Source organism: Bos indicus, chromosome 2 (assembly GCF_029378745.1).
Source record: "Bos indicus isolate NIAB-ARS_2022 breed Sahiwal x Tharparkar chromosome 2, NIAB-ARS_B.indTharparkar_mat_pri_1.0, whole genome shotgun sequence".
Lineage (NCBI taxonomy): Eukaryota > Metazoa > Chordata > Mammalia > Artiodactyla > Bovidae > Bos > Bos indicus.
Genome location: NC_091761.1, coordinates 127,232,165 through 127,256,786, shown reverse-complemented (window position 1 = coordinate 127,256,786; position 24,622 = coordinate 127,232,165). Strand labels below are relative to the sequence as shown.

The 24,622-nt window shown below is 54.2% G+C and overlaps 1 protein-coding gene across 5 annotated transcripts in view; it reads left to right on the top strand.

Moving 5' to 3' along the window:
* The window catches only part of LDLRAP1 (low density lipoprotein receptor adaptor protein 1), a 44,542-nt gene that overhangs the window by 7,711 nt on the left and 12,209 nt on the right, over positions 1-24,622 (top strand). Inside the window, exons 1-5 of one of the 5 annotated variants that reach the window (XM_070776284.1) lie at positions 10,822-11,030; positions 11,829-12,047; positions 21,529-21,671; positions 22,269-22,381; positions 24,297-24,411. In XM_070776284.1, the coding sequence (XP_070632385.1) occupies positions 10,940-11,030; positions 11,829-12,047; positions 21,529-21,671; positions 22,269-22,381; positions 24,297-24,411 (681 nt within the window). In that variant the 5' untranslated portion in view covers positions 10,822-10,939. The other 4 variants (XM_070776278.1, XM_070776289.1, XM_070776291.1 and 1 more) reach the window with 4 other exon arrangements.

Here is a 24,622-nt window from a genome sequence, read left to right as displayed (position 1 = left end):
GGGCCTTGGCCTTCAGTCACCGGGTGCCCTCTCTCTCCTCCCTGCTGGCCGAGACCAGAAGCGGTGACAATAAACCTGACGGAAGTCATTGTGTGGAAGGAACCTGTCTCTGCATGCTTGTGTGGAGCAGACATGCCTTCCTGGCCTGGAACATTCACCAGGGAGGGTTAATGAGAGAGAAAGACACTTCTGTGCTCTTTTTTTAAAAAAAAAAAAATTAATTTGGCTGCTCTGGGTCTTAGTTTCATCTACGTTGCATCTTAGTTGCATCTGGTCTTGGTAGGTTCTAGTTCCCTGTTGGTGTTCAGTCGCTCAGTCCTGTCTGACTCTTTGCAACCCCACGGACTGCAGCACACCAGGCCTCCCTGTCCTTCACCATCTCCCAGAGTTTGCTCAAACTCATGTCCATTGAGTCAGTGATGCCGTCCAACCATCTCATCCTCTGTTGCCCCTTTTCCCTCCTGTCCTCAATCTTTCCCAGCATCAGGGTCTTTCCAATGAATCAGCTATTCACATCAGGTGGCCAAAGTATTGGAGCTTCAGCTTCAGCCTCAGTCCTGCCAGTGAATATTCAGGGTTGATTTTCTTTAGGATGGACTGGTTTGATCTCCTTGCAGTCCAAGGGACTCTCAAGAGTTTTCTCCAGCAGCACAGTTCGAAGCATCAGTTCTTAGCTGCTCAGCCTTCTTTATGGTTCAATTTCACATCCATACATGAGGGAATCAAACCTGCATTGGGAGCATGAAGTCTTAGCTCCTGGACCAGAGAAGTCCCCTCTGTGCTGTTTAAGCTTTTTTTTTTTGGCTCAGGAAAGACCTGTTGAGTCTTATACCTCAACAACAGAATAGTGAAGGGGGAGAAATGGCTGAATATAAAAATCAGAGTTCTTTTTAGGAGAAGTGGGGACAGAGCCTGGAGTATACCCACGTAATGAGCTTTGTCCCCTCCCACATGTGAGAAGGATTGAATGGCCAGGAGGTGGTGGCAACTGCAGTGAAAGATGGCTGTTTCTTGTGTAACTAAAGTGGAAGAGAGAGTGGGATCATGAAGCACCCAGTTGCAAGACTGACGGTGGCTCAAATGAAAGAGAAGTAACCTTCACTGTCATCATTATTCCTCAGAGGACACAGGCCTCTGCTGCCCTTCCCTGGGAGGTGGGCAAAGGCAGCCCCTCCCCCCTTATTTTACAAGGATCTCCCCAGAAAAGAGTAGCTGGCTTGCCCAAAGTCACCCTGGCCGTCAGAGGCAGAAGAGACCAAGGAAACCCCAAGAGAGGATTTGGAGCCAAAAAGGATTTGAACCTGGCAGCAGATGGGGAAACCAGCCAGGGAATCCCCCCATGCTGGAAAGATCAGCTCAAGAAGCTGCACCCAAAGACAATGGATGGAAGTGACCTAAGGGATTCCAGGAAGGAGAGAAGCCTGTGGTGCAGGCGTCTGGGGAGCTCTTACTGCAGCCGTCAGGGCAGCTGCCATTCACACCGACAATGCTGTGGAGGGCAGGAGGCAGAAAGGCTGAAGCACTGAGGTCTGAAAAGGAAGTACCGGAACCACAAAGGTTCTAATGTGAGTTGTTTGCGTGAAAATGGACAGGGGGAGGGCCTGGAGCCCAGATGGCCAGGAAGTGGAAAGGCTGATGGGCCCCAGCCTTCACAGGTCATAGCCATTCATGCAACATCCCCTGAACATTCACTGGGCACTGGCAATGTACCCAGCATCTCTGTACCTGGGACATCAGCTGTGACCCACGCGGACCAAAGCCCCATCTTCCGGGAGCCCACGTTCTAGTGGGAGAAACAGACCATACGTGATAATTGTGAGAAATAAGTCACTCTGTAACATCAGGATGCAAGGAGACGGACTTCCCTGGTGGTCCAGTGGTTAAGCATCCACCTTGTAATGCCAGGGTCTCAGGTTCAATCGCTGGTCAGGGGAGATTCCACATGCCTCGGAGCAACTAAGCCAGTGCCCCAGAACCACTGAGCCCGTGTGCAGCAACTACTGAAGCCCTAGCACCTAGATCCTGTGCTCCGTAACAACAGGAGCCACCACAATGAGAAGCCCGCACACCACACCGCAACTAGAGAGTAGCCCCTATTATTGTTTCCCTCTTTGTTTTGACTGCTAAGAAGCTCTGAGCTTTTTTTAAATATGAACATTTTATTTCTGTATTTAATTTTTTTTATTTATTTGTTTCTGTGTGCGGGCTTTCTCTAGTTTCAGAAGCAGCTTCGAAGTCTCTAGCTTCGGTGTATGGGCCTCTCATTGAAGGGGCTTCTCTGTTGCAGAGCACAGGCTCTGAGGCACTCGGGCTTCAGTAATTGTGGCACACAGGTTCAGTAGTTGTAGCGCACCAGCTTAGTTGCCCTAAACAGTGAAACTGAAAACAGGGACTCTTCCTAGACCAGGGATTGAACATTCGTTCCTTGTATTGCAAGTTCAGTTCAATTCAGTTCAGTCGCTCAGTTGTGTCCGACTCTCTGTGACCCCATGGACTGCAGCATGCCAGGCCTCCCTGTCCATCACCAGCTCTGGGAGTTTACTCAAACTCATGTCCATTGAGTTGGTGATGCCGTCCCACCATCTCATCCTCTGTCATCCCCTTCTCCTCCCGCCTTCAATCTTTCCCAGCATCAGGGTCTTTTCAAATTGCAAGGCAGAGTTTTGCAGTCTGGGACCAGGGAAGTCCCAGGAATTTGCATTTTAAACCAGCACCCCAGGAAAACCACAGCTGTAGGAAGAGGGAGCAAGGCAGGTGGGCAAGCAGCTGAAAAAGGGGCTCCCAGGGAGACGTGCCACCCACCACGTGTGGAGAGTGGCTTCTGCTGGCCTAGGAGGTATATAACTCAATGACTTGGGCTGGGCACTGAAGGGGGAAGGATGCCCCAGGGTGGAGAACGGGAAGGGAAGGGGAGGGCATGGCAAGAGGTGGGAGCTGCCTGGACAAAGACTAAAGGACAGAAGGGAAGGAGGTGAGAGGAGGTTTGCACAAGCTTTCTCAGGTCCCTCTGTGACCAAGGGACACTGGGGCCAGGGTGGGCTTCATCAGCCTGCAACAACTGGAGGGACAGGATTCTTGAGAATTGGTCACTGTTAGCTGCAGAGGTAGCCCTCTCCTTGATTCAACCCCCAAGAGTCATGAGTCATGAGTCATGATGGATGGGTCAGTGGGCTCACTACCCCAGCTTCTCTTCCTCCTGAGGGAAGTTAAGAGTTTTATCCCAGAGAACAAAGGGGCTGGAGGCTCGGAGAAAGGGGATGAGTGAGGAAGACCTCTTGAGGGGCATGACCAACCTCACGGCCCCTCCCTGGGTGGCCCTCAAGGCGCTGGCTGGGCGGCAGGCAGAGGAGGCAGCCTGTCTCTCAAACTGAGGACCCAAGCCTGTTGGTGGCTGCTCTTCTGCTCAGAGCAGTCAGACCTGGAGGTGCCCTGGAGCTAAGTCTCACAGAGCAGATTGTTAAATATTCAAGAAATTGGCAAGCTGGTTGGTTGTTAAACTTTTGGTAACAAAGTTGGCCATGGTGGGTTGAGCTGCTGATCACCTCTCCACTGACAAGGAAACCACAGCCACTGGCACCACGGGGCAGGGAGCAGACGGAGACCCTGGCCAACACACAGCCTCTGTGCGTGCCCTGCCCTGGGCACAGGAAACATCCAGGTACACCAGATGCTCTCAGGCATCCTACTCTCGGGAAACAAGCAGTCTAGTAGGGAGACAGACGACCTGGGGGTTAGGAGGGCTAACACTAACGACGCTGCCATATCTTGATTCTCTCCCAAGTGTTACGCTGCTGGGAACTTTTCACATATCATCTCTACTCCTCACAGTATGGGGAAAAATGAAGCCCAATAGTATCAAATCATCTGCCCAGGATCACACAGCTGGCAAAAAGTAAAGTTGCTCAGTTGCGTCCGACTCTTTGCGACCCCATGGACTGTAGCCTACCAGGCTTCTCTGTTACGGGATTTTCCAGGCAAGAATACTGGAGTGGGTTTCCATTTCCTTCTCCAGGAGATCTTCCCAACCCAGGGATTGAACCCAGGTCTCCCGCATTGTAGGCAGACGCAAAGTCAAGTCTGAAATCCACTTGATTCTGTTGGCAGCCTAACCACTGCAACGTCCTGCCCCCACCTTTCAAGTTGCACCGTGGAGCACAGAGCAGGGAGCACCTAACCCTGCCTGGGGCAGGTGCAGGGGTGGCATGGGAAAAGTCTTCCTAAAGTGGACATTTGGTCTGGGTACTGAAGGATGAATAGGAGTTTGCCAGTTTTAGGGCAATGTGAAGAAAGGCATTCCAGGTGGAAAGAAAAGCACAGGAAAAGGCACAGAGTTATAAACAGGCATAGGAAATTTGAGGGAAGAGAGAACACGGTGGTTTGATGAGGGTGTGTAGTGGGGAAGGAGGCAAGATGGGAAAAAGAGATTGGGAGTTTGGTGAGAAGGGCCTCAGAAGTCAGGAAAAGAGACTGGGTCTTTGTCCTGTAGGCTTTAGGAGCCAAGGAGTTGAAAGTTCCTAGAACTCTGAAAATATTATGGTGAGTTGCTATGATGTCTGCTGGGATTTACAAAGTCCCCTGAAGCAGTGCTTCTCAAACCATCTGCGGTGAAGAACTGTTTTTTACATTTTTCTAATCTGTCACAGACCAATACTTCCATTCAATACAAGGAAAATGAATTACTAGAAAAATAAAATTTAAAAAATGTGAACCTATTTTCCTCATGATGAGATTCAAGACATAAAATAACTCTATCAAATTGCTCTACGAGTTCTCAACCCTTAATTTCTGGGCTCACTTTGAAAGAGATGAGCTTGTCCGGGGATCGCTGTTACAGGCACAGGTTGAAGACAATACAGGTTCTCCTCGTAAGAGGTAAGTGCTCTCAAACAAATCCCATTTTGGAGCTGAGGAATCTGTTGCTCAGAGATGGCAAGTAGGCTGCCCTAGATCACACAGCTGGCGAGGGGCAGGGCTGGGATTCATGCCTGGAGCTCTCTGCCTCGCTATGTGGTAAGGTGCAGTCCAGTCCCTCAGCCTTGCCAACCACTTAACACAGAGGTCCAGAGCCCTGCAGATAGGGAAATGGAGCCAGGGTGAGGAGTGAACTTCCTTGCTCAGGGTCCCACTGCAAGAGGATGGCAGAGGTGGCCAGCCTCCGGGTCTCCTGACATCAGCCTGGGCTCAGTTTCGCCACTCCGCCTGCCTCCAAGTCTGTGCAGTGACCTCCAGGCCAGACAGTGCCAAGGAGGGCAAGGGTAGGAGAGCCATGAAGAGGCAGGGAACTCATTGATTGCTGGCAATTACGTGGTGCCGTGTCATTCTTAATTAGCTCAGCAGCTCCATAACCAGAGACAGCCTTATGGATGCCCAGGCTGAGGGAGAGACAGCTGCTGGTCTCACCTAGGAGAGAGGTCTGGGTCAGTAGGGGCCCCTCAGGAGCACCTCCCCCAGCCCCTTTAGGTGCTGCTGCTTCTCCAGCTGCAGAGGGTCACCTACTTGCTGGGTGCACTCTGAGAACCGGAGCACAGAGCTGAAGTCCAGCTCTTGGGTGTGTATTGAGTGCCTCGCCTGGGCCAGACACTGGTCAGTGGCTCCTGAGGACCCTGAGGTGAATGATGGTTTCCAGTCCCGTGCTTGGGGCATGCCCAGCTGCTGGGGAAGGCAAACAGGTTCACCAAAAATACATTTAAAAATGAATGCTAATCAGTGTTACCATTTACTGAGCACTTGTCACATGCCAGGCACGGGGCTAAGTACTTCCCTCATATTATCTCACAAAAGCTTTGCAAAGCCCTTTAAAGCAGGTAATGCCCTCAGTGTACAGGTGAAGAAACTGAGGCCCAGCTAGCTGAGGTTGTATATATAATAGGTGGAGGTTTTAGAGCCCAGGTATAACCCACTCCAGTATTCTTGCCAGGAGAATTCCATGGACAGAGGAGCCTGGCGGGCTGCAGTCCATGGGGTCACGAAGAGTCAGACACGACTGAGTGACTAACACTTTCACTTTCATAAAGAACTCCAAAGTCAAACGGCCGTCCAGGAGTGTGTGTGTGTGTGTGTGTGTTGGGAGGGAAGATAGGTGTGTGGGTAGCTGCATCTGTGGATGCTGGGGAAGAAGCCAACCAGATGTTCTGGGGAAAGGTGAGGAGGCTGGGAAAGTTAAGGAGGCTATCTGGCTGGATGTTTCTTTTTCTTTTCTATTATTTATTTGTTTGTTTGTTTGACTGCACTGGGTCTTAGCTGCAGTATGCGGGATCTGGCTGGGTCACGAGGGATCTTTTCATGGTGGCACATGGACTCAGTTGTGGCATGTGGGATTTAGTGCCCTGACCAGGGATTGAACCTGGAGCCCTGCATTGGGAGCCTGGAGTCTTAGCCACTAACCACCAGGGAAGTCCCTGGCTGCACATTTCTGCACGAGGAAGCAGCATGGAAAGGTTCTGCGGAGGGAAAGGTTCAGAGGTGATTGATTGATTGGGGACTGGGACCGTGGAACACCGCAGGCAGGAGAGGCCTTGTGGGGTGGGTGAAAGCAAGTCAAAGCAGAAATCCCTGGGCAGTAACCCAGGTGCCCTCAGATTCCAGGGATAAAGGGCTGTGTCAGACCTGGGTCTGAGAGGAGTGGGGGACAGGCGGCTCTGGGGAGAGGGCAAACTACCTACAGCTCAGGCTGGTTCCAGTCCCAAGAGAGCTCCCGTCTCTGGGAGCCAGTCAAGAACTAGGATAATAATAACTACTCCATCTTCACTGTCCACGTTCACCTTCACATGAGGAACAAGATTTGAGTTTTATTAAAATATGTGACATAAATCACACTTATACGCAGGCATAATTCTAAAGATGTCCCAAACATTAATTCTTTTAATCCTCACAGCCACCCATTTTTTTTGAAATTTGTTTATTTTTAATTGAAGGATAATTGCTTTACCATATTGTGTTGGTTTCTGCCATACATCAACATGAATCAGCTATAGGTATACATATGTGCCCGCCCTCCTGAACCTCCCTCCCACCTCCCACTCCTCTAGGTTGTCACAGAGCCCTGGTTTGAAATCCCTGAGTCATACAGCAAATTCCCACTGGCTATCTGTTTTACATATGGTAGTGTATATGTTTCCAGGCTACTCTCTCCATTCGTCCAACCTGCCCTTTCCTGCCCCTGTGTTCACAAACCTCTTCTCTATGTCTGTATCTCCACTGCCACCCTGCAAATAGGTTCATCAGCAACATCTTTCTAGCTTCCACATATATGCGTTAATACATGATATTTGTTTTTCTCTTTCTGATTTATTTCCCTCTGTATAATAGACAGCCACCCATTTTTACAGATGCGGAAACGGAGGCCTGTGGAATATAAATGACTTGCCTGAAGTCATAGAGTAAAGAAGAGGGGGAGATGGAATCCCAGACTCCAGTGCCCATGGGTTTTACCACTGTGCTCTGCTAGTGGAGGGTAGAGGGCCAGAATACATACTGTACTGTAAAAACTCCCATTTTACAGATGGAAAAACTGAGACCTGGTCAGGAGGAAATCAGGGCTGGTCAGAAGGAAATCAGGGCTCCTGATCCCAGCCTAAGGCTTTGGTCTTGATCCCACTGCAAGCCCAAGTGGCAGCAGGAGAGAAACTGAGAGCCCTACCAGCTCCTTGGCAGCCACTGTCTCACTGGGCTCCCAAGAGGGCCCAGTGGGGGAGGGGACAGTAAGATTACAATTCTGATACCATTTTCCTAAAGACAAAAGCCACTTACTCCCATAGGTAGCTTTTCCCTCCGTTTTATTGTGTTTTCCTTTCTGATTATTAAAGATCATCGTAAAAATTTTTACGAAGTTAGATCAGATAAGTAAAAAAGAAAAACTACCTTAAAACTCCTTCTTGAATACTGGTGTATTTTCCAGATTTCTTTGCTCTCTCTCTGTTTTCATTAGCATCCAAACTAGGAGGCAAGAGACTTGGCTTCGGGTCTTGCCTGGCTGTGTGACCTTGGGCGAGTCTCTGCCCTTTTCTGGGCCTCAGGCTCTTCACTTATGAAATGAGGGTTTGGACATGGTGACCTTAGAGGAGCCCCCTCGCAGCTCTGACCTTCTGTTTCTGCTTCTGTTTCTGGGGCTGGCAGAAGGGGCACAAGCAGGCTGCCCCTCTGCAGGGGATGCACGGCTGACTGCTCCCAGCAAGCCACCTCCGGGAGGATGTGATGGCCCTGGAAACAGCCTCACCGCGGCATAGAGTGCCCAGGCTTGCCTGCTTACCGGGCCCATATGGTGCCCCCTGCCAGCCGGACACCACCAGCTGCCCTTCACCAGCCAGGCCTAGGTGATTACTTTTCCTTCAAGCTCCAGAATCTTCTCTCTTCCCCAGGGCCTACCTGGCTCAGGGCTGGGACGCTCACCCCTGGGGACCTACCTACACATCACCAAAGCCCTTTGCAGGAGAAGTTAGTCTGCTGTGGTGAAAAGCTGGAGAGAGGGAGGAAGGGAGGGAAGAAGGAAAGAAACGTTGTGTTCCAACTCCATTTGGACCCCTTGCTAGGCATTTGGGCTGCAGAAGTAAATCAGAAAAACCTACTGCCCTTGAAGGACACAAAGTCTGGTGGAGGCAAATAGAGTAGAAACGGGAAGCCGCGACTGCCAAAAGCTCAGGCCTGTGGCATCCCGCAGGGAAAAGTCTAACTGATGGATGGCAGCCTGGAAAGCTTCCTGGAGGCGGCAACTTTATAGGTGAGTTCTTAAGGAGAGGATTCAGCTTTTCCAACTCATGTTATTTATTCCTTACAACAGCCCTGTGGAATAGGTATTGTTGCCTCTTACACAGCTGCGGCTCAGAAAGGTGAATTCACAACCACTAAAAGAAGGAAAGCTGGTTTCAGACCCCTGACATTCTACTCTGGCCTAAGGGACTGGCTTTGAACTCCATCCTGGCTTCTCTCCCAGGCCTCGGGCTCTTATCTGTAAGTGGGTCTACTGCTGGCTGCAGTGTTGTTGGAGCAAAGGACAGAATGGCCGAAAAAGCACTTAGTTTATAAACTGAGAGAGGAATGTCAGCCTCCCTGTCCCACTGGGGACAGCACAGATCTCTCTTTCCCCCATCATGAGAACAGGACTCCTGCCTTCTGAGCCAGAAAAATCCCAGAGGCTGCAGTCACCTTGCTGAGGCAACACACCCACCTCCTCCAAGAAGAAACTGGGCGGTGGCCTGGATATGTGGTTCTCCTCCTAACTCCCTTTGGTAAAGCTTGAGAGCCAGGCACAGGATTCTAGAGAGAATTCTAGACTTAGAACATCTGTGCTTGAGGAATTCTAGAATCCAGTAAAGTGTTAGTTGTTTAGTTGTGTCTGACTCTTTGTGATCCCATGGACTGTAGCCTGCCAGGCTACTCTGTCCATGGGATTCTCCAGGCAAGAGTACTGGAGTGGGTTGCCATTTCCTTCTCCAGGGGATCTTCCCAACCCAGGGATCAAACCCTGGTCTCCTGCATTGCAGGCAGATTCTTTACTGCCTGAGCCATCAGCGAAGCCCCAAGTCTAAAATCCAGACTCCCCTGGAATTGCCTCCTCGAAAGGATGGCAGGGTCTGGGTCAAGGTCTGACAGATTGGAAGGGTCGCTAGACAGGATCTCATCCGACTTCGCAAGTAAAGACTAAGGCCCAGACGGGAAGGAATTGCCTGAGGTCACATAGCAAGTCATTTTTAGAGCTGAGGCTCCTTTTCCCATACCTCAGAGCATAACATCAAGACCACACCACGTCTGAGGCTACCTGGGGAGTAAGATGGGCAGGGGGCAGCCCAGAGGGTCCAAGTGGAGTAAGGGAACAGGCTGAGTCTGTCGGGTGAGTCAAGTGTCCAATGAGTCTTGCTCAGGCCAACCTTATATTCCTGCCCTGTTTCCAGCAAAGTTCTACCACCAGCAGCTCTCTTTCCAAGCTCCCCCCTGCCCCCACCCCCCACTGCTGTGGTCATCACATTTCTCTTGGACAAGCTTCCTGTCTCCTGCCCTCAGTCTCCCCATCTGTAAAATGGTCTCCAAGTACTTTTTAGTGGTCTTTAAATTCTAGGCCCTCGCCTCCCACACCTCCTTACTTTGCCAACAAAGGTCTCTCTAGTCAAGGCTATGGTTTTTCCAGTGGTCATGTATGGATGTGAGAGTTGGACTATAAAGAAACCTGAGTGGCAAAGAATTGATGCTTTTGAACTATGGTGTTGGACAGGACTCTTGAGAGTCCCTTGGACTGCAAGGAGATCCACCCAGTCCATCCTAAAGGAAATCAGTCCTGAATATCATTGGAAAGACTGATGCTGAAGCTGGAACTCCAATACTTTGGCCACCTGATGCGAAGAACTGACTCATTGGAAAAGACCCTGACGTTGGGAAAGATTGAAGGCGAGGGGAGAAGCGGACAACAGAGGATGAGATGGTTGGATGACATCACGGACTCAATGGACATGAGTTTGAGTAGGCTCCGGGAGTTGGTGATGGACAGGGAGGCCTGGCGTGCTGCAGTCCATGGGGTCGCCAAGAGTCGGACACCACTGAGCGATTGAACTGACTGACTGACTGAATGACTCCTGAGGCGGGGCGGCGGCTCTCGGACTCTCAGCCCCCTACCAGGTGGGAAATAAGGGGCTTGGGGAGAGAGACAGAGAGGAAGAGACAGGGCGTCTACGGCTCTGCTCGAGGCCTCGGGGGGCGCCCTTTGTCTAGACAGCCTTGGGGAGCTGGGCAGAGGCAGGGCGGGGCGAGAGGAGGGGCGGGGCGGGGGCGGGGGCGGACCCATGGGCGGGGCCTGGCCGGCCTTCGCCCCGCCCCATCGGACGTCGGCGCGGAGCTCGCGCGGGGAGGGGAGGAGCGCGGAGTCCGCGCGCCGCCTGGCCCCGGCGGAAAGTTTTCCCTGACGGAGTTTTTGGCTGCGGCGGAGGCGGCAGCGCGGCGGCCCGGAGAGGCCATGGACGCGCTCAAGTCTGCCGGGCGGGCGCTGATCCGGAGCCCCAGCCTCGCCAAGCAGAGCTGGGGGTGCGGCGGCGGCAGGCACCGGAGTGAGTGTGTGCGCGTCCGCCGGGGGCCCGGGCTGGGGGTCGCGGCGCACGGACCTCGCCTCCTGAGGGGCCCCGGAGTGGGGAGAGAGGCAGGGCCTGACCCCGCTGCCTGTGGCCCGGGAGCGACTTTCCCCGGCCCTGCGTGGTTGAGGGTCTCCAAAGGTCACGTCCCCACTCCCGCCCCCATTCTTTTCGGCTGTGGAGGAGGGGCAGGAGCTGGGGGAAGAAACGGGAGCTCGGTGTCCCCAGGTGCGGGCTGCAGGTCGGAGGAGGCGCCTTGCGCGACCCTGGCACCTCCCCTCTTTGGACAGCCAGGGGAGGCGGGAGCTCGGCGTCTGTACCCGGGAGGTGTTGGGGGGAAGGGACGTGGGGCCGGGGGCGATTTGGGAATACACCCCCACCCCGCGCCCCTGCATTCTGGCGCCCACCTTGTCCGCTTCCCCCAAGCCAACCCACGAAGTCATCTTTTAACTCCCTCGGGCGCCCGGAAACCGACGCAGGTGCGAGCCCGGGCTTCGCCGGTACCTGCTGGAAGTTGGGGGCGGGGCTCAACCTGGGGTCTCAGGAGGTGCTTTCCACCCGCGCCGTCTAGATCCCTCCTCTGGCGGGGTTCAGGTGGCCCGGCCAGCGTCCTGGCTGTGTTGGAAACCTGTTTTTATTTCTCGCACCTCGCCGCTTGAGCTCCCGAAGTCCCTGGGCCCCCGGGCGAAAGGCAGACTCTGCCGCCGCCTCCCCCAGGGGCGTCCGGGAGTCTGCGAGGAACCTCACCGGGCTCCCCCCTTCTCTCCCTGTCTCCAGTTACTCTCAGGGAACCAACCAGTCACCTGGCACCTTCCCCCGCGAGGCCTGAGAAACCCAGCCCAGGTCCCTCCTTTTTCAGGAGGAGTGGCTTGCCTGGGGTCACGCAGCGCATTACTGGGAGATACAGAGCCAAAGCCAGGACTGCTGCACCCTCCCGCCTCCCCTGCCGACAAGCCTGGGACCCTGGCCTCTCCCGCACCAGGAAGCCCGCTCTCAGTACACTCCACCCGCTTCGGTCTTGGCCTTCCAGGGCTCCACCAGGGGAGCCCGAGTTCCCTAGGCTCAGGAGAGGCCCCGGAGTGCCAGCGTGTCTGGGCCTAGGGAGTCTGCCCTGCCCCACCTCTTGCCCCATTCTGCGGTTCCAGCGGTGCCTGCCTCCTAAACCAAGAAAGACTAGCATTGGGAACATGGGCTGGTGCCTGCTGGCGGGGCTGGGGTCAGGCCATTAGGACTGGAGGAGGCCAGGGATGCACCCATCTCCCACATTTATGGATTCCCAAAATAGCTCCTTTAAATATTTGTGGGATTTGATCAGAACTTCTGAGAATGATGGCCTGTTCCAATGGGGAAACCCTGTCGTTTTCTCTAGGGATAAGGGAGGAGCGAGGACAGGGAAGGAAACTTAGGAACACCCCCTCCCTCTTCCCCCACTCAGTATGGGGAAAGGGGAGAAGTAGCCACCTTAAGTGGCAGAAGAGTTTCTCCTGCCTGCTCTGATCTTGGACTAGTCACTTGTGCTTTCTGATCCTCAGTTTTCTCATCTGCAAAATCAGGATAAAAACTCTAACCTGGCAAGGGATGTGGTTTGTTAGTTTGTTTTTATTTTTTAATTACTTTTATTTATTTGGCTGCCTTGGGTCTGCTGCCAGGGGACCGACTTTGTGGCATCTTTCTCTGCAGTGCAGCGGCCTTCTTTTTAGTTGTGGCTTGAGGGCTCCAGAGCGTGCCAGCTCAGTAGTTGTGGCGCGCGGACTTAGTCTCCCCCCTTTCCCCTCCCCACCCCACCCCCCACATGCGGGAGTCTTTACCATCTGAGCCACGAGGGAAGCCCTTTTTTTAAGCTTACTTTTAAAAATGTATTTGTTTTTGGCTGCGCTGGGTCTTCATTGCTGCGAGTGGGCTTTCTTCAGTTGCGGCAAGTAGGGGCTGCTCTTCCTTGTGGAGGCCAGGCTTCTCGTTGCAGCGGCTGCTCTTGTTGCGGAGCACAGCCTTCACTAGTCGCAGCTCTTGGGCTCTGGAGCATGTGGGCTCAGTCGTGGTGCATGGGCGTAGTTGCTCTGCGGCATGTGGAATCTCCTTAGACTGGGGATCGAACCTGTGTCTCCTGCCTTGGCAGGCGGATTCCTATCCACTGCACCACCAGGGAGAGGGCAATGGCAACCCACTCCAGTACTCTTGCCTGGCAAATCCCATGGCCAGAGGAGCCTGGTGGGCTGCAGTCCATTGGGTCGCTAAGAGTCGGACACGACTGAGCGACTTCACTTTCACTTTTCACTTTCATGCATTGGAGAAGGCAATGGCAACCCACTCCAGTGTTCTTGCCTGGAGAATCCCAGGGACGGGGGAGCCTGGTGGGCTGCCGTCTCTGGGGTCGCACAGAGTTGGACACGACTGAAGCGACTTAGCAGCAGCAGGGAAGTCCACAAGGTATAATAGATTCTTAACCACGGAACCACCAGGGAAGTCTCTCTGGCAGAGGTGTTGAGAAGGTTGTTGACAATAACACTTCCTTCTGGCACCTAACTGGTGGTTTCCTTTTCCCCCACTCCCCTTTCCCCTACTTGTCATGTGGGCCTTCACCATGACTCTTAATGTGGTGGAACAAGTTTGGAGGGGCTCAGAGCCTGTCTACAACTGCGTAGGAAAGGAGAGGAGAGCCCCGTTCCTCTTAGGCAGACCCCAGTAAGCCAAGAGTGCCATCCTGGAGCCTTCTGACCCAGATGAGCCGGGGTGAATCCCCACCTGTCCCTGCTTAAGTCAGTTTTTGATGTGTAAATTGTCAGTAGCAGTAGCACGAAGTCCAGTCTTGTCGTCTGACGCGGGTGGGCTGAAAGCGTGTGTGGCCTGGCGGGAAGAGCCCAGCGAATGGGCTGGGCTTTTGTCACCTACCTTTTAGGTAGGGTTTTGCTCCCATTATCGTGTTTGCTCCTGTGAGGTGTCAGAGCAGGGATTCTTATCAGATTCATTTTTCAGATAAAGGAAGCTGAGGCTCGGGGAAGTAGAGTCAGTGGCTCCAACATGGAGCTTCCAAGAGCTGGCTCCAAATCCGTAGCCCAGGGGTCTTATCAGTGTGGCCTCATGGACTCTGGCCCCGGGAGTGACTGAGGCAGGGCTGGCTGCCCCTGAGGACAGCGGTGGCCACAAGCAGAGGGGGAGGCAGTAGGGTGTGTCTCGGGTAGGAGTGCTGAGGCAGCCTGACGTGGGGTGGTGTCCCAGCCAGGCCTTGGATCCAGCCCTCAAGGTCTGAGCCCTATGCTTGCGTTTGGGGACCAAACTGAAGCCAGTGGAGTTAAGGTTAGACCTGATACCCGCTGTCCGGCTGTGACTTGCTCCTCACCTCTCAAGGTCCTCAGCTGGGATTAGTGTGATCATTGTTTTATCTGCATAGAAACTGAAGCCCGGAGTGGGGCTTGCCTGAGGTCACAGAGCAAAGCCAGCAGCAGACAAGCTTCTTTGTCCTGACCCTCACTGCCCCCTGTCTCCCAGTTACTGCCGACTTCCAAGGGGGACTCTCTCCTTCTCCCACACATGGCTTCCCCCCCTCCCCATGCCATCTCTTTGGGAACCATAAATATTCTATTTCAGTCCCTGGCCATGGGTTTTCGTTTCTTCCAGTTGCCTGGAAGGCTGACTCACCCCATCCCCTCGATACCCTTATTTCCACAAGGAGTCCCTCTGACCCTCAGGTTCCTCCAGGGGTTGTCAGAGAACTCAGAGAGAGAGAGAGAGACCAAGTAAAGAAATCTGAGGTGCAGGTTTCAGCAAAGCTGGTTCATGGTAGTGTAGGGGGTGGGACGGAGGATCTAGTCCTACTTATTTATAATGTTAACTTTGAAAGATAGAAATAAACCCCAAACCACAGTATACTGAGCACCAACTGTGTGTCGGGCACTGATAGAGGTATCAGGGAGGCTGGTGAGTGAGTTCATCTCTGCCCTCTGGGGTAGGAAGGGTGACTGGCGCACCAGTGGGTGGTGTGCTTGTGGGTAGTGGTGACTCCGAGAGGAAAGATAAAGCAGGTGAGGAAATGATAGGCGGTGTCTTTGGGTTCTTCTAGAAGCAGATGCCGAGACGGGTCTGAGTACAAGTCGCTTATTTGGGAAGAGATCCCAGGAAGTATTCTTAGGAGAAGCGAGAAGAGAAAGTCCAAAGACTGGACACCGTGAAGCCACTTTTCATTGTAGGCAACTGAGAGGCTCCCCCAGGGGGAGCTCCAGAGCAGTTACATTTCACCTGAGGGGCAGTTCCTCTCGATGGCTGCAGGGCTGCTGGAGACGGGAGCTCTTACTACCCCAGGCTGAGTGGGCATCCAGGCCTCCAGCAGCCAGAGAGAGTGGCGTGTCAGGTGGCCTGGGTGGAAATGGTACCCACCTTGGGCTTCCCAGGTGGCACTAGTGGTAAAGAACCAGCCTTCCACTGTAGGAGATGAGGGTTCAACCCCTGGGTTGGGAAGATCCCCTGGAGAAGGAAAGGGCAACCCACTCCAGTATTCTTGTCTGGAGAATGCTTTGGACAGAGGAGCCCAGCGGGCTACAGTCCATAGGGTCACAATGAGTAGGTCATGACTGAGGGACTTAGCATGGCACGAGGAGCTAAAGGCGGGGCAATGAGAGTGTCAGTGCAGGGGGTCAGGGAAGGCTTCTCAGAAGGTGACACGGAACACAGGTATGAATACAAGGAGGGAGGAATCTGGGAACAGCATGTGCAAGGGACATTTAACTGGTGGCTGGGATTTCTTCTCACGGCCTGGTGGCTGAGGGAGAGGTATGTGGCATGATGGAGTCCAGTCACCCACGGCCCACTGAAAGTGAGCCAGATGTTCCTTTCAGGCGGCATGCGGGGCAGGTTACCTGTTCTTCCTGGGTGATCCTGAGCCTGGCCCAGCTCATGGGAAGGGGCTCGGCAGACTGCAGGAGAGAGTCACAAGCACAGCTGTGAAAGTCAAGGCTCAGCATTGTGGATTCTGAGTCATGCCCAGACGCTGCTGAGCATCTTCATCTGCCAATGGGAGTCCTGATATATCCTTGACTCTTCTCTAAAGTACCACACATGGCTGTGTACACCTTTGCATTTGACCCCTGGAGTGCGGGAGACCTGGGTTCGATCCCTGGGTCGGGAAGATCCCCTGGAGAAGGAAATGGCGACCCACTCCAGTACTCTTGCCTGGAGAATCCCATGGAGGGAGGAGCCAGGTAGGCTACAGTCTATGGGGTTGCAAAGAGTCAGACACGACTGAGTGACTTCACTTCACTTTTTCACTTCAGTGACCCAACCAGTCCATTCTAAAGGAGATAAGTCCTGGGTGTTCATTGGAAGGACTGATGCTAAAGCTGAAACTCCAATACTTTGGCCACCTGATGCAAAGAGCTGATTCATTTGAAAAGACCCTGATGCTGGGAGGGATTGAGGGCAAGAGGAGAAGGGGACGGCAGAGGATGAGATGGCTGGATGGCATCACCGACTCAATGGACATGGGTTTGGGTGAACTCCGGGAGTTGGTGATGGACAGGGAGGCCTGGCATGCTGTGGTTCATGGGGTCACAAAGAGTCAGACACGACTGAGTGACTGAACTGAACTGAATGACACAGCACTCACACTTGTGATCTGCCAGGCATGGTTCTAAGCCCAGCTCGTGTGTGTACTGATTGCATCCTTACTACATTCCCACCCACACAGTCCCATGGGACTGATACTATTGTTGATACCGTTTTAAAATGTGGAAGCCAAGGACCAGGGCAGTAGAGTGACCATGAACCCCACTGCTGCTGTTATTATTGTGAGGGGGTTGGCAGCTTACAGGATCTTAGTTCCCCAACAAGGGATTGAACCCAGGCCCCTGCAGTGAAAGCACTGAGTCTTAACTACTCGATCACCTTTTTAAAAAAATCATTACTACTTTCTTTTGATAATCTTAATAACTTCTGAAATTTGCTTAGCACGTTTCACACACTGAACCTTTTTTCTGCTGACACTCCTGCAGGACTGAGCCCATTTGTCAGATAAGGAGACTGTGGCCTGGAGAAGCAGCCCCACTCCAGGTCACGGCAGAACTTGGGTCCTCTTCTTGAGATACCACTCTGTGGCTCCTGAGGCCATCTCCCCAGCAGGTGGGAGGGGACTGGAGGCCAGGAGCCCGGTTGGAGGTTCCCTCCTAGCCCACGGATTTGGCCGTAGCCCTGATGTTCCAGCCATCAACCAGGCTGGAAGGGGCACGGGGGCTCCCTGCCCAGCCCTGACTCCCGGGCAGGGGTCCCTTAGTGAGGAAAGAGTACCATGTTTGCAGCTACAAGTCAGACTGGGCATATGGTCCATCCGTCCCCAGCTAATTCTAACAGCAGGTCATCTGTAAAAATCACAAGTTAAAATAGCACAGTTATTACACACTACAGGGCCAAAAATAACCAGGACCGGAACAGGGCTGTGGACTGAGGCCTGTATTTGCCTAGGGGCCTCTGGGAGCACTTCCTGATGCCTTGGGTTCCTCCTGGAAAGGAACCCGTGGCCTCCAGCGTGAGGTGGCTGGGTGGTGAGCGGGGCGGTTGTGGTGGCGAGCCTTGCCTCTGTCTTTCCTGAGTGCTCCCAGGTGCTGCTTTCTTCCGGGAGGGCGTGGGGCCTGAGAGAGCTGACACCTCATCAAAGAGATGATTCATGCCCAGAAGTACAGGAGGGGAGGCAGGGTTTACTGGAGGGGAAGAAAGTTCCTTCTTGGGCCTGGGAGGCCAGGGTGATGGGGGCAGGCAGGGAGAAGCAGAATGAGGCCCGACAGTGTCATTGAGCAGGCGTGCACCTCCTCCCTGCTAGATTGTGGAGGAGGCAGACGTGCACGGAAGTCCTCGAAGAGAACACACGAGCAGGCAGCTGCTTGGTGGTGGGGATATGGCTACGGGAGGAAGAGGAGGAAATCCATACCCAGAACAGAATAGCCCCCTGCCAGGGCAGAAGAGGCCCCAGAAGGCAGAACCATGGGTGGGGCCGTGTGCTAATAAGCACATTACACTTTATTATCTCATTATCTCATTTTATTATCTCATCAAAGGGTCAGAACAGCCCTGGGAGCTGGAGACTTTTGCTTCTCCCATTGTATAGAGGTCTTCCCTGGTGGCTCAGTTGGTAAAGAATCTGCCTGTGGTGAGGAGACCCAGGTTCGTTTCCTGGGTTAGGAAGATCCCCTGGAGAAGAGAAGGGCAACCCACTCCAGTATTCTTGCCTGGAGAATCCCATGGGCAGAGGAGCCTAGCGGGCTATAGTCCACGGGGTTGCAAGAGTCAGACACGACTTGGCAACTAAACCACCACCATTTTAGTAGAAGAGACAGCTGAGGCTCAGGGAAAGTTAATTGACATACTCAAGCTCAGTGGATTCTAGGATTAAGGCCCTTGCTCTTAACCACTAGGATATACCCTGTCAAAGTAAGGCTTTCTGGAGGAGACTGGATGGAGGGGGTTCGGTTTATCAAAAGTGAAAGGGAAAGTGAAATCGCTCAGTCGTGTCGGACTCTTTGTGACCCCATGGACTGTAGCCTACCGGGCTCCTCCATCCATGGGATTTTCCAGCCAAAGGTACTGGAGTGGGTTGCCATTTCCTTCTCCAGAGGATCTTCCTGACCCAGGGTTTGAACCCAGGTCTGCCTTCATTGCAGGCAGACGCTTTACCCTCTGAGCCACTAGGGAAGCTCCTTGGTCTAGCAAAGGGAGGGGCATTTCTGGTAGAGGGAGCTACTTGTGAGCAAAGACACAGAAGTGGGAAAGTAAGTGTTACATCATGGGGGAAGCTCTGCATGATTGGAACCTCTGTTGTGTGTACGCGCGCCTGCGTGTGTGTGTCTGTGTGTGTATGTGTGCACGCACGTATAGGAGGAGAGGAGGCTGGGCAGCCTGTAACTCCCAACAGTGCTTGTGGGCGTTACCTGTAGTGGATTGGGAGCTGGGGTCCCTCTGACTTGCTGTGTGACCTTGCACAAGTCCCATCGTTCTCTGGGCCTCCGTTTTGTCATCTGTTAAGTAAGGGGGTTGGGGTGAGGGTCTCTGAGGCTTGGTGAGTGGCCACCAGTCTACCAGGGCCCTCTTCCCGGAGCCCACAGAAGAAGGGACGGGTCAGGCCAGAGTAGGAGGATTGCAGAAAAATGCCAAGCATTTCAGAGGTCAGGGGGAACTGGGGAATATCTTGACAACAAAGAGGTCGTCCGTGACCTTGGCAGGCTCTGGCCCTTGGAATGGAGGGAGCGGAAGTGGCTTTGGAGAGGGGCCAGGAAAGGGCAGAGCCGGCGGAAATGAGAGCGGAGACGTGAAAATGCGAGGATGTTTGCCGAGGGGCAGGGGTGGATGACAATGGCACCCACTCCAGTACTCTTGCCTGGAAAATCCCATGGATCGAGGAGCCTGGTGGGCTGCAGTCCGTGGGGTCGCTGAGGGTCGGACACGACTGAGCGACTTCACTTTCACTTTTCACTTATGCATTGGAGAAGGAAATGGCAACCCATTCCAGTGTTCTTGCCTGGAGAATCCCAGGGACGGGGGAGCCTGGTGGGCTGCCGTCTATGGGGTTGCCACGACTGAAGTGACTTAGCAGTAGCAGGGGTGGATGAAGAGACGAACAAGGCCATGCCTGAGGGACTGGGATTACCTGCCTGCAGCCTTGTACTGAGAAACAGTTCAAAGCTTTTAATTCAGAGGGAATAGAGCTGCAGTGGATTAGCAATGTCTGCCGAGGACACAGGCGGCAGGCCTGGCCGTACCTGGTTTGCCATCCTTGCTCAGAGGGGTCTCAGGTTGAAAGTGGTGGTCTGGGCAGATTCCTACAGAGAGGAAGCCTCAGGAATTAAGAACTGTGGAGGGAAATACCTCTGGCTGTAGGAACTTCTCCCTGACATTTTGCTAAAGGAAGGGTAGTTTGCCTCGTGGTAAGATAGTATCACCTAGTGGTTAGGAACTTGGGCTTTAAGTGTGACTTAGACAACTGATTGGACCAATTCCTTGTTCTTTGAGCCTGAGTTTCCTCATCTGTGAGATGGGAATGAGAGAATGCTAGCTTGTATGGTAGTCATGAGTGTTAGAGTGCTGTTTTGCCCTGGGGGTGGTAATGTTCTTGGTTTCTTTGAGGGGAAGGCCCATTTTCTGAGTTTTCATCACCAAACCAGGACTGGAGCACCTCAGGGACTTTCTGATTCTCTTTGGAGGATCAAATGAAATAGACTCCTGGTTGATGGACAGAGGACGGGATCCCTTTGGGAGTCTTCTCAGTGGGGCCTGGCCTTCTTTCAGGGTAGAGGCTTAAAGGCCAGGGTCCAGAGCTGAGGATGGCGTTGGGGGCATCTCGGGCCTGAAAGCATCCTTGGGGTTGTCTGGGTCGTTCCTTCACTCGGGCATGCCAGCTTGCATGCACCAGATTCCTGTTCACCTGGGTCTCTGCAGAGCGGGGACTAGGAGCTCCTGTGAGTTCCTGTATGACCCGTACCCCAGCGAACACCACACTTCTCCTCTTGTCCCTCTGCTTGTTCAGGGCCTCTCACGTGGGTGGGGCCAAACAGGGCCTCTTTCCAGCTCTCCTTCCTTGTCTGTTTCATTACCCAGTGAGCCAGGCTCCTCCCCTCTTTCCAACCTTCCTTCCTTCAGTCATGGTCAGAGCTTGCACAGGGTCCTTCCCCTGGGTGCTGCTGTGTGCTGTTGCTGCAGCCCAGGCATTATTAGTCTCAAAGAGGAGAGAGGCCTTCCCCAAGGCCATGCAGGTGGAAGGAAGCAGAGCTGGGATTTGAACCCCAGTCTTCTGGAGTCAGGTGACCTTCATGTCATGTCTTTTGAGCAGTCACCTCCCTGTTTCCCCACTAAGCCTTACCTCACCCCTGCTCTCCTTGGACTGCTGTCTCTTTCCTGGTCTCCCCTCCTCCCTACTTCCTGGGGGTCTGCGGCTATGCAGAGAGAGGAAAACAGGCCAGGCTGGGGCCATGGGAATCACCTAATCTTGAATTCTGACTCCAATCCTTTACTCATTGGCCTTTGTCTGCCAACTTCATCTTTCTTAGCCTCAGTTTCCTAATCTGTAAAGTGGGAGTAATATCCATCTCACCAGATTGCACTGAAGATTCAATAAGAAAGCGGCATGGTTTGCCCTCAGAAAATATTAACACTGAAATCAAGAGTTTGGGCTTGAAAATAAGAGTTTGTTCTGGGCTGTTGTACTTGCTGGCTCTGTGGTCTTGGTCATGGGATTTCGCCTCCCTGGGTCTCCATGTCTTTGTCTCTAAATGGGTATGACAAAAGTGTCTGCCTCACAGGTTCTCATGAGGGTTAATGAGAAGATTTTATGTAAAGCTTCCTACCACGGTGCCTGGGATATGCTAGAAAACGTTAGCCCTTCATTAAAGATAAAAATGATAGATAGGGGGACCCCAGTGTCCCTTGCTGGGTCTTCCTAGGAGATGGGGGCTGCAGATGCTGGCCTTATCCATCAGGGTCTGAGGGCCTGTCCTCCTCTGCCCAGAGCTGCCTGAAAACTGGACAGACACGCGGGAGACACTGCTCGAGGGTATGCTCTTCAGTCTCAAGTACCTGGGCATGACGCTGGTGGAGCAGCCCAAGGGTGAGGAGCTGTCAGCTGCCGCCGTCAAGAGGATCGTAGCCACGGTGAGCCCAGTCAGGGTGGGTTGTGGGAGCTCCAGGCGGGGGGCTAGCTCCTGCGGGGGCGGGTAGCACCCACTGCCTGCCTTATGACCTCAGAGACAGGGTAGCCCTCTAGGACTGATCGTCTCCCCAGCTCTCGAGTGAGCACGTGCCCTCGGAGTCCGCCTCTCCTGGTGGTCTAGGCCCCCCTCAGCTCAGACCCCAGCAGGTATAGCGGGTGGAGTGTGGAGTCCCCACCCTGCTGGACTCTAATAGCCCATTCAGTCCTTAGAGTCTGACACACCTGGCTGTGTGTCCTCGGGCCAGTGCCTTAACCTCTCTGAGTCTGTTTCCTCCCGAGGCGAAACCCTGCCACCTGTGAGGATGACTCGAGGTGCCGTGCTTGGCAGACGGCAGGTACTTCGTGAGCGACCCGTGTCTCTGTTTTTATCAGAAGAGGGTGTTGACCGAATTATCTTCCCCATCGCGTCTCTGCCAGTCACCCGAACTGAGGCCTTCCAAGGGTCTCGCATCAGGGGCTCAGAATGGTGGGGAGCCACCCACGAGGGTGGGTCCCAAGTGCGGGCAGGTAAGGCTCCTCTGACCCATGTCTGCCCCAAGGCCAAGGCCAGCGGGAAGAAGCTGCAGAAGGTGACTCTCAAGGTGTCGCCCCGGGGGATCATCCTGACGGACAACATCACCAACCAGCTCATTGAGAACGTGTCCATTTACAGGTACGCTGAGCGTCGCCCGGCTTCCCTCTGCCCCTCAGGGTGGTGGGTGGAGTGCTTTGTCTGAGCCCGGCTCTACCACTGCCTGTCTGCGCGACCCTGGGGCCTCAGTTTCCTCATCTGCATCTGTCGGGGTGGAAACAGATCCCGCCCCAGGGGCTGCTGTGAAGCGCCGAGCGCCTGGCTCACAGCGAGCGCCTGGCTGCATGGCCGCTGCTGCCGTCACTGGTTGCAGCCACCCTGGGACACCCCGCGCCTCCCCCCTTGTGCTGCTGAGTCAGGCTTGGAGCAGACAGCAGCGCCGTCACTGCCTTTTTCGCTGGGATTACAGCAGCTCAGCTCTGGACATCTGGCCAGGCGTCCGGGGAGGCCTCCGGCGCATCTGAGGCCAGAGCGTAGACAATTTCGGTAGTGGGTGGGGGCTGGTCACAGGGCGACAGGCCCGGCCCTTGGAGCCTCAGGCCATCCCCACCTCTCTCTCAGCTGGTCAGTTGTAGGACTTCAGAGCTGGGAGACAGACAACTCAGGTCCATTTTCCACCTGGGTAGCTGAGGCCCAGGGAGGGAATTGCTCTCATGGTGAGGTCATGACTGAGTTGAGCCCAGGACACCGAGGGCAGAGTTGTGTCAGGCCTCGCGTCGCTACACCCTCTTGCTTCATCTCCAAGCAGTGGCTCAGCCAGCTAGAGCACAGACCAGCCTGGGGTTGGGGTTGGGGTGTGTGGAGGGATGGATGTAAGCTATGGGGTCGTTGTAGAGTTTCTAGCTTGTGTCTTCCTCTTCCCTTCCTAACTCTGCCTGCCTCCTTCACCCAGCGTTTACCTGCTCTGCTGAGGTCTGTGCCAGGTGAGGGGATAAGACCCAGCCTGCCTTCAGGGAGCTTCTAGTTGAGGAGGAGATGGAAGGGAGGAACGAGACAGAAGTGTTTCCCAAGAGGCCAGAGAAGGAGAGGCCTGCCTGGGGTTACCTGGGAAAGCCTCTCCTTGCTGAGGCGTGAAGAATAGCAGGATCTATTTGATTGATACCAAAGACCCAGGGCATTAAGGAGACCGGCTCCCCAGAGTTGGAGAAGAGGCAGCTGGGAACCTGGCGCCCCCTCCCTCTGCCCACTTGGGGGTTTTAAATGGTCCTGATTGATCCCTTTGTAGATGCCTGTGATTGAAGCTGGGGCCACGTGAGTCAGGGAGTCTGCAGAGCTCCTGTCCCACCTCTGGGCCCACAGCTCCTCTCCCGACAGGGATTCCCAGGATGACTAGAGGCCTCACAGAGGGATCAAATGGGGTGAGGGGGTGTTTCAGGTGGGGGGAGCTGCCTCGTAGGCCCCCACCTTGCTCCCAGCTCCTTTTCCCCTGGCCTGAGCCCCAGGAGCTCGGTTATCAGTCTCAGTCATCCTGGGAGCGATGGGCCGGGACTCCTCTGACCTGTGATCAGAGGGAGGGCAGTTGGGGAGCCTTCAGGTGAAGGGCATCCTTCTCCCGCTTCCAGCCGGTCAGCACAAACCTCCGTGAGGCAGCATGGCAGTGGCTATGGCCCCCGGCCCACTAGCTTGGTGGTCTGTTAGCCTTAGTTTTCTCACCAGAAAAGTGGGGGTGGTACTAGAACCCATCTCAGAGGGCAGTTGTGAGAATTCAGTGAGATGCCATCTAGAAAGCTGCCTGGTGTGCAGTAAGGGTTCAGCTACCATTGTTTGGGGATGTGGGCTTCCTCCAGTCTTTCCCATCACTCCTTCCTGCCGAGCCTGGGTTCCCTCCCCTCACCTGTCCCACCACAGCTGGCCCAGGACACCAGGCCCAGAGTCCTGCCCTGGTGGAATGGGACGGCAGGCTGTCTGGACCTCAGGGGATACGCTCTAAGGGGCGTCCTGGATGTGGTCAGGCCCCTGTCCCAGAGGCTGGTGACACTTCCCCCTTGCCTTTCAGAATCTCCTACTGCACGGCAGACAAGATGCACGACAAAGTGTTTGCCTACATCGCGCAGAGCCAGCACAACGAGAACCTCGAGTGCCACGCCTTCCTCTGCACCAAGCGGAAGATGGTCAGTAGGGGGAGGCTGGGCTCGGGCAGCGGGAGCCTCAGCTTGGGGGCCCTGATGCAGGGGAGGCAGGACCCAAAGCGGGTATCAGTTAAAAGTCTGAAATCCCTGGGAACCTCAAGTGGTTGCTCAGCTGAGAGCTGAGGGCACCCATGCAGGGCTGCAGGTCACCCGGCAGGGTGGACTGCCCGCAGCTGTCCCAGTGAGTACCTGG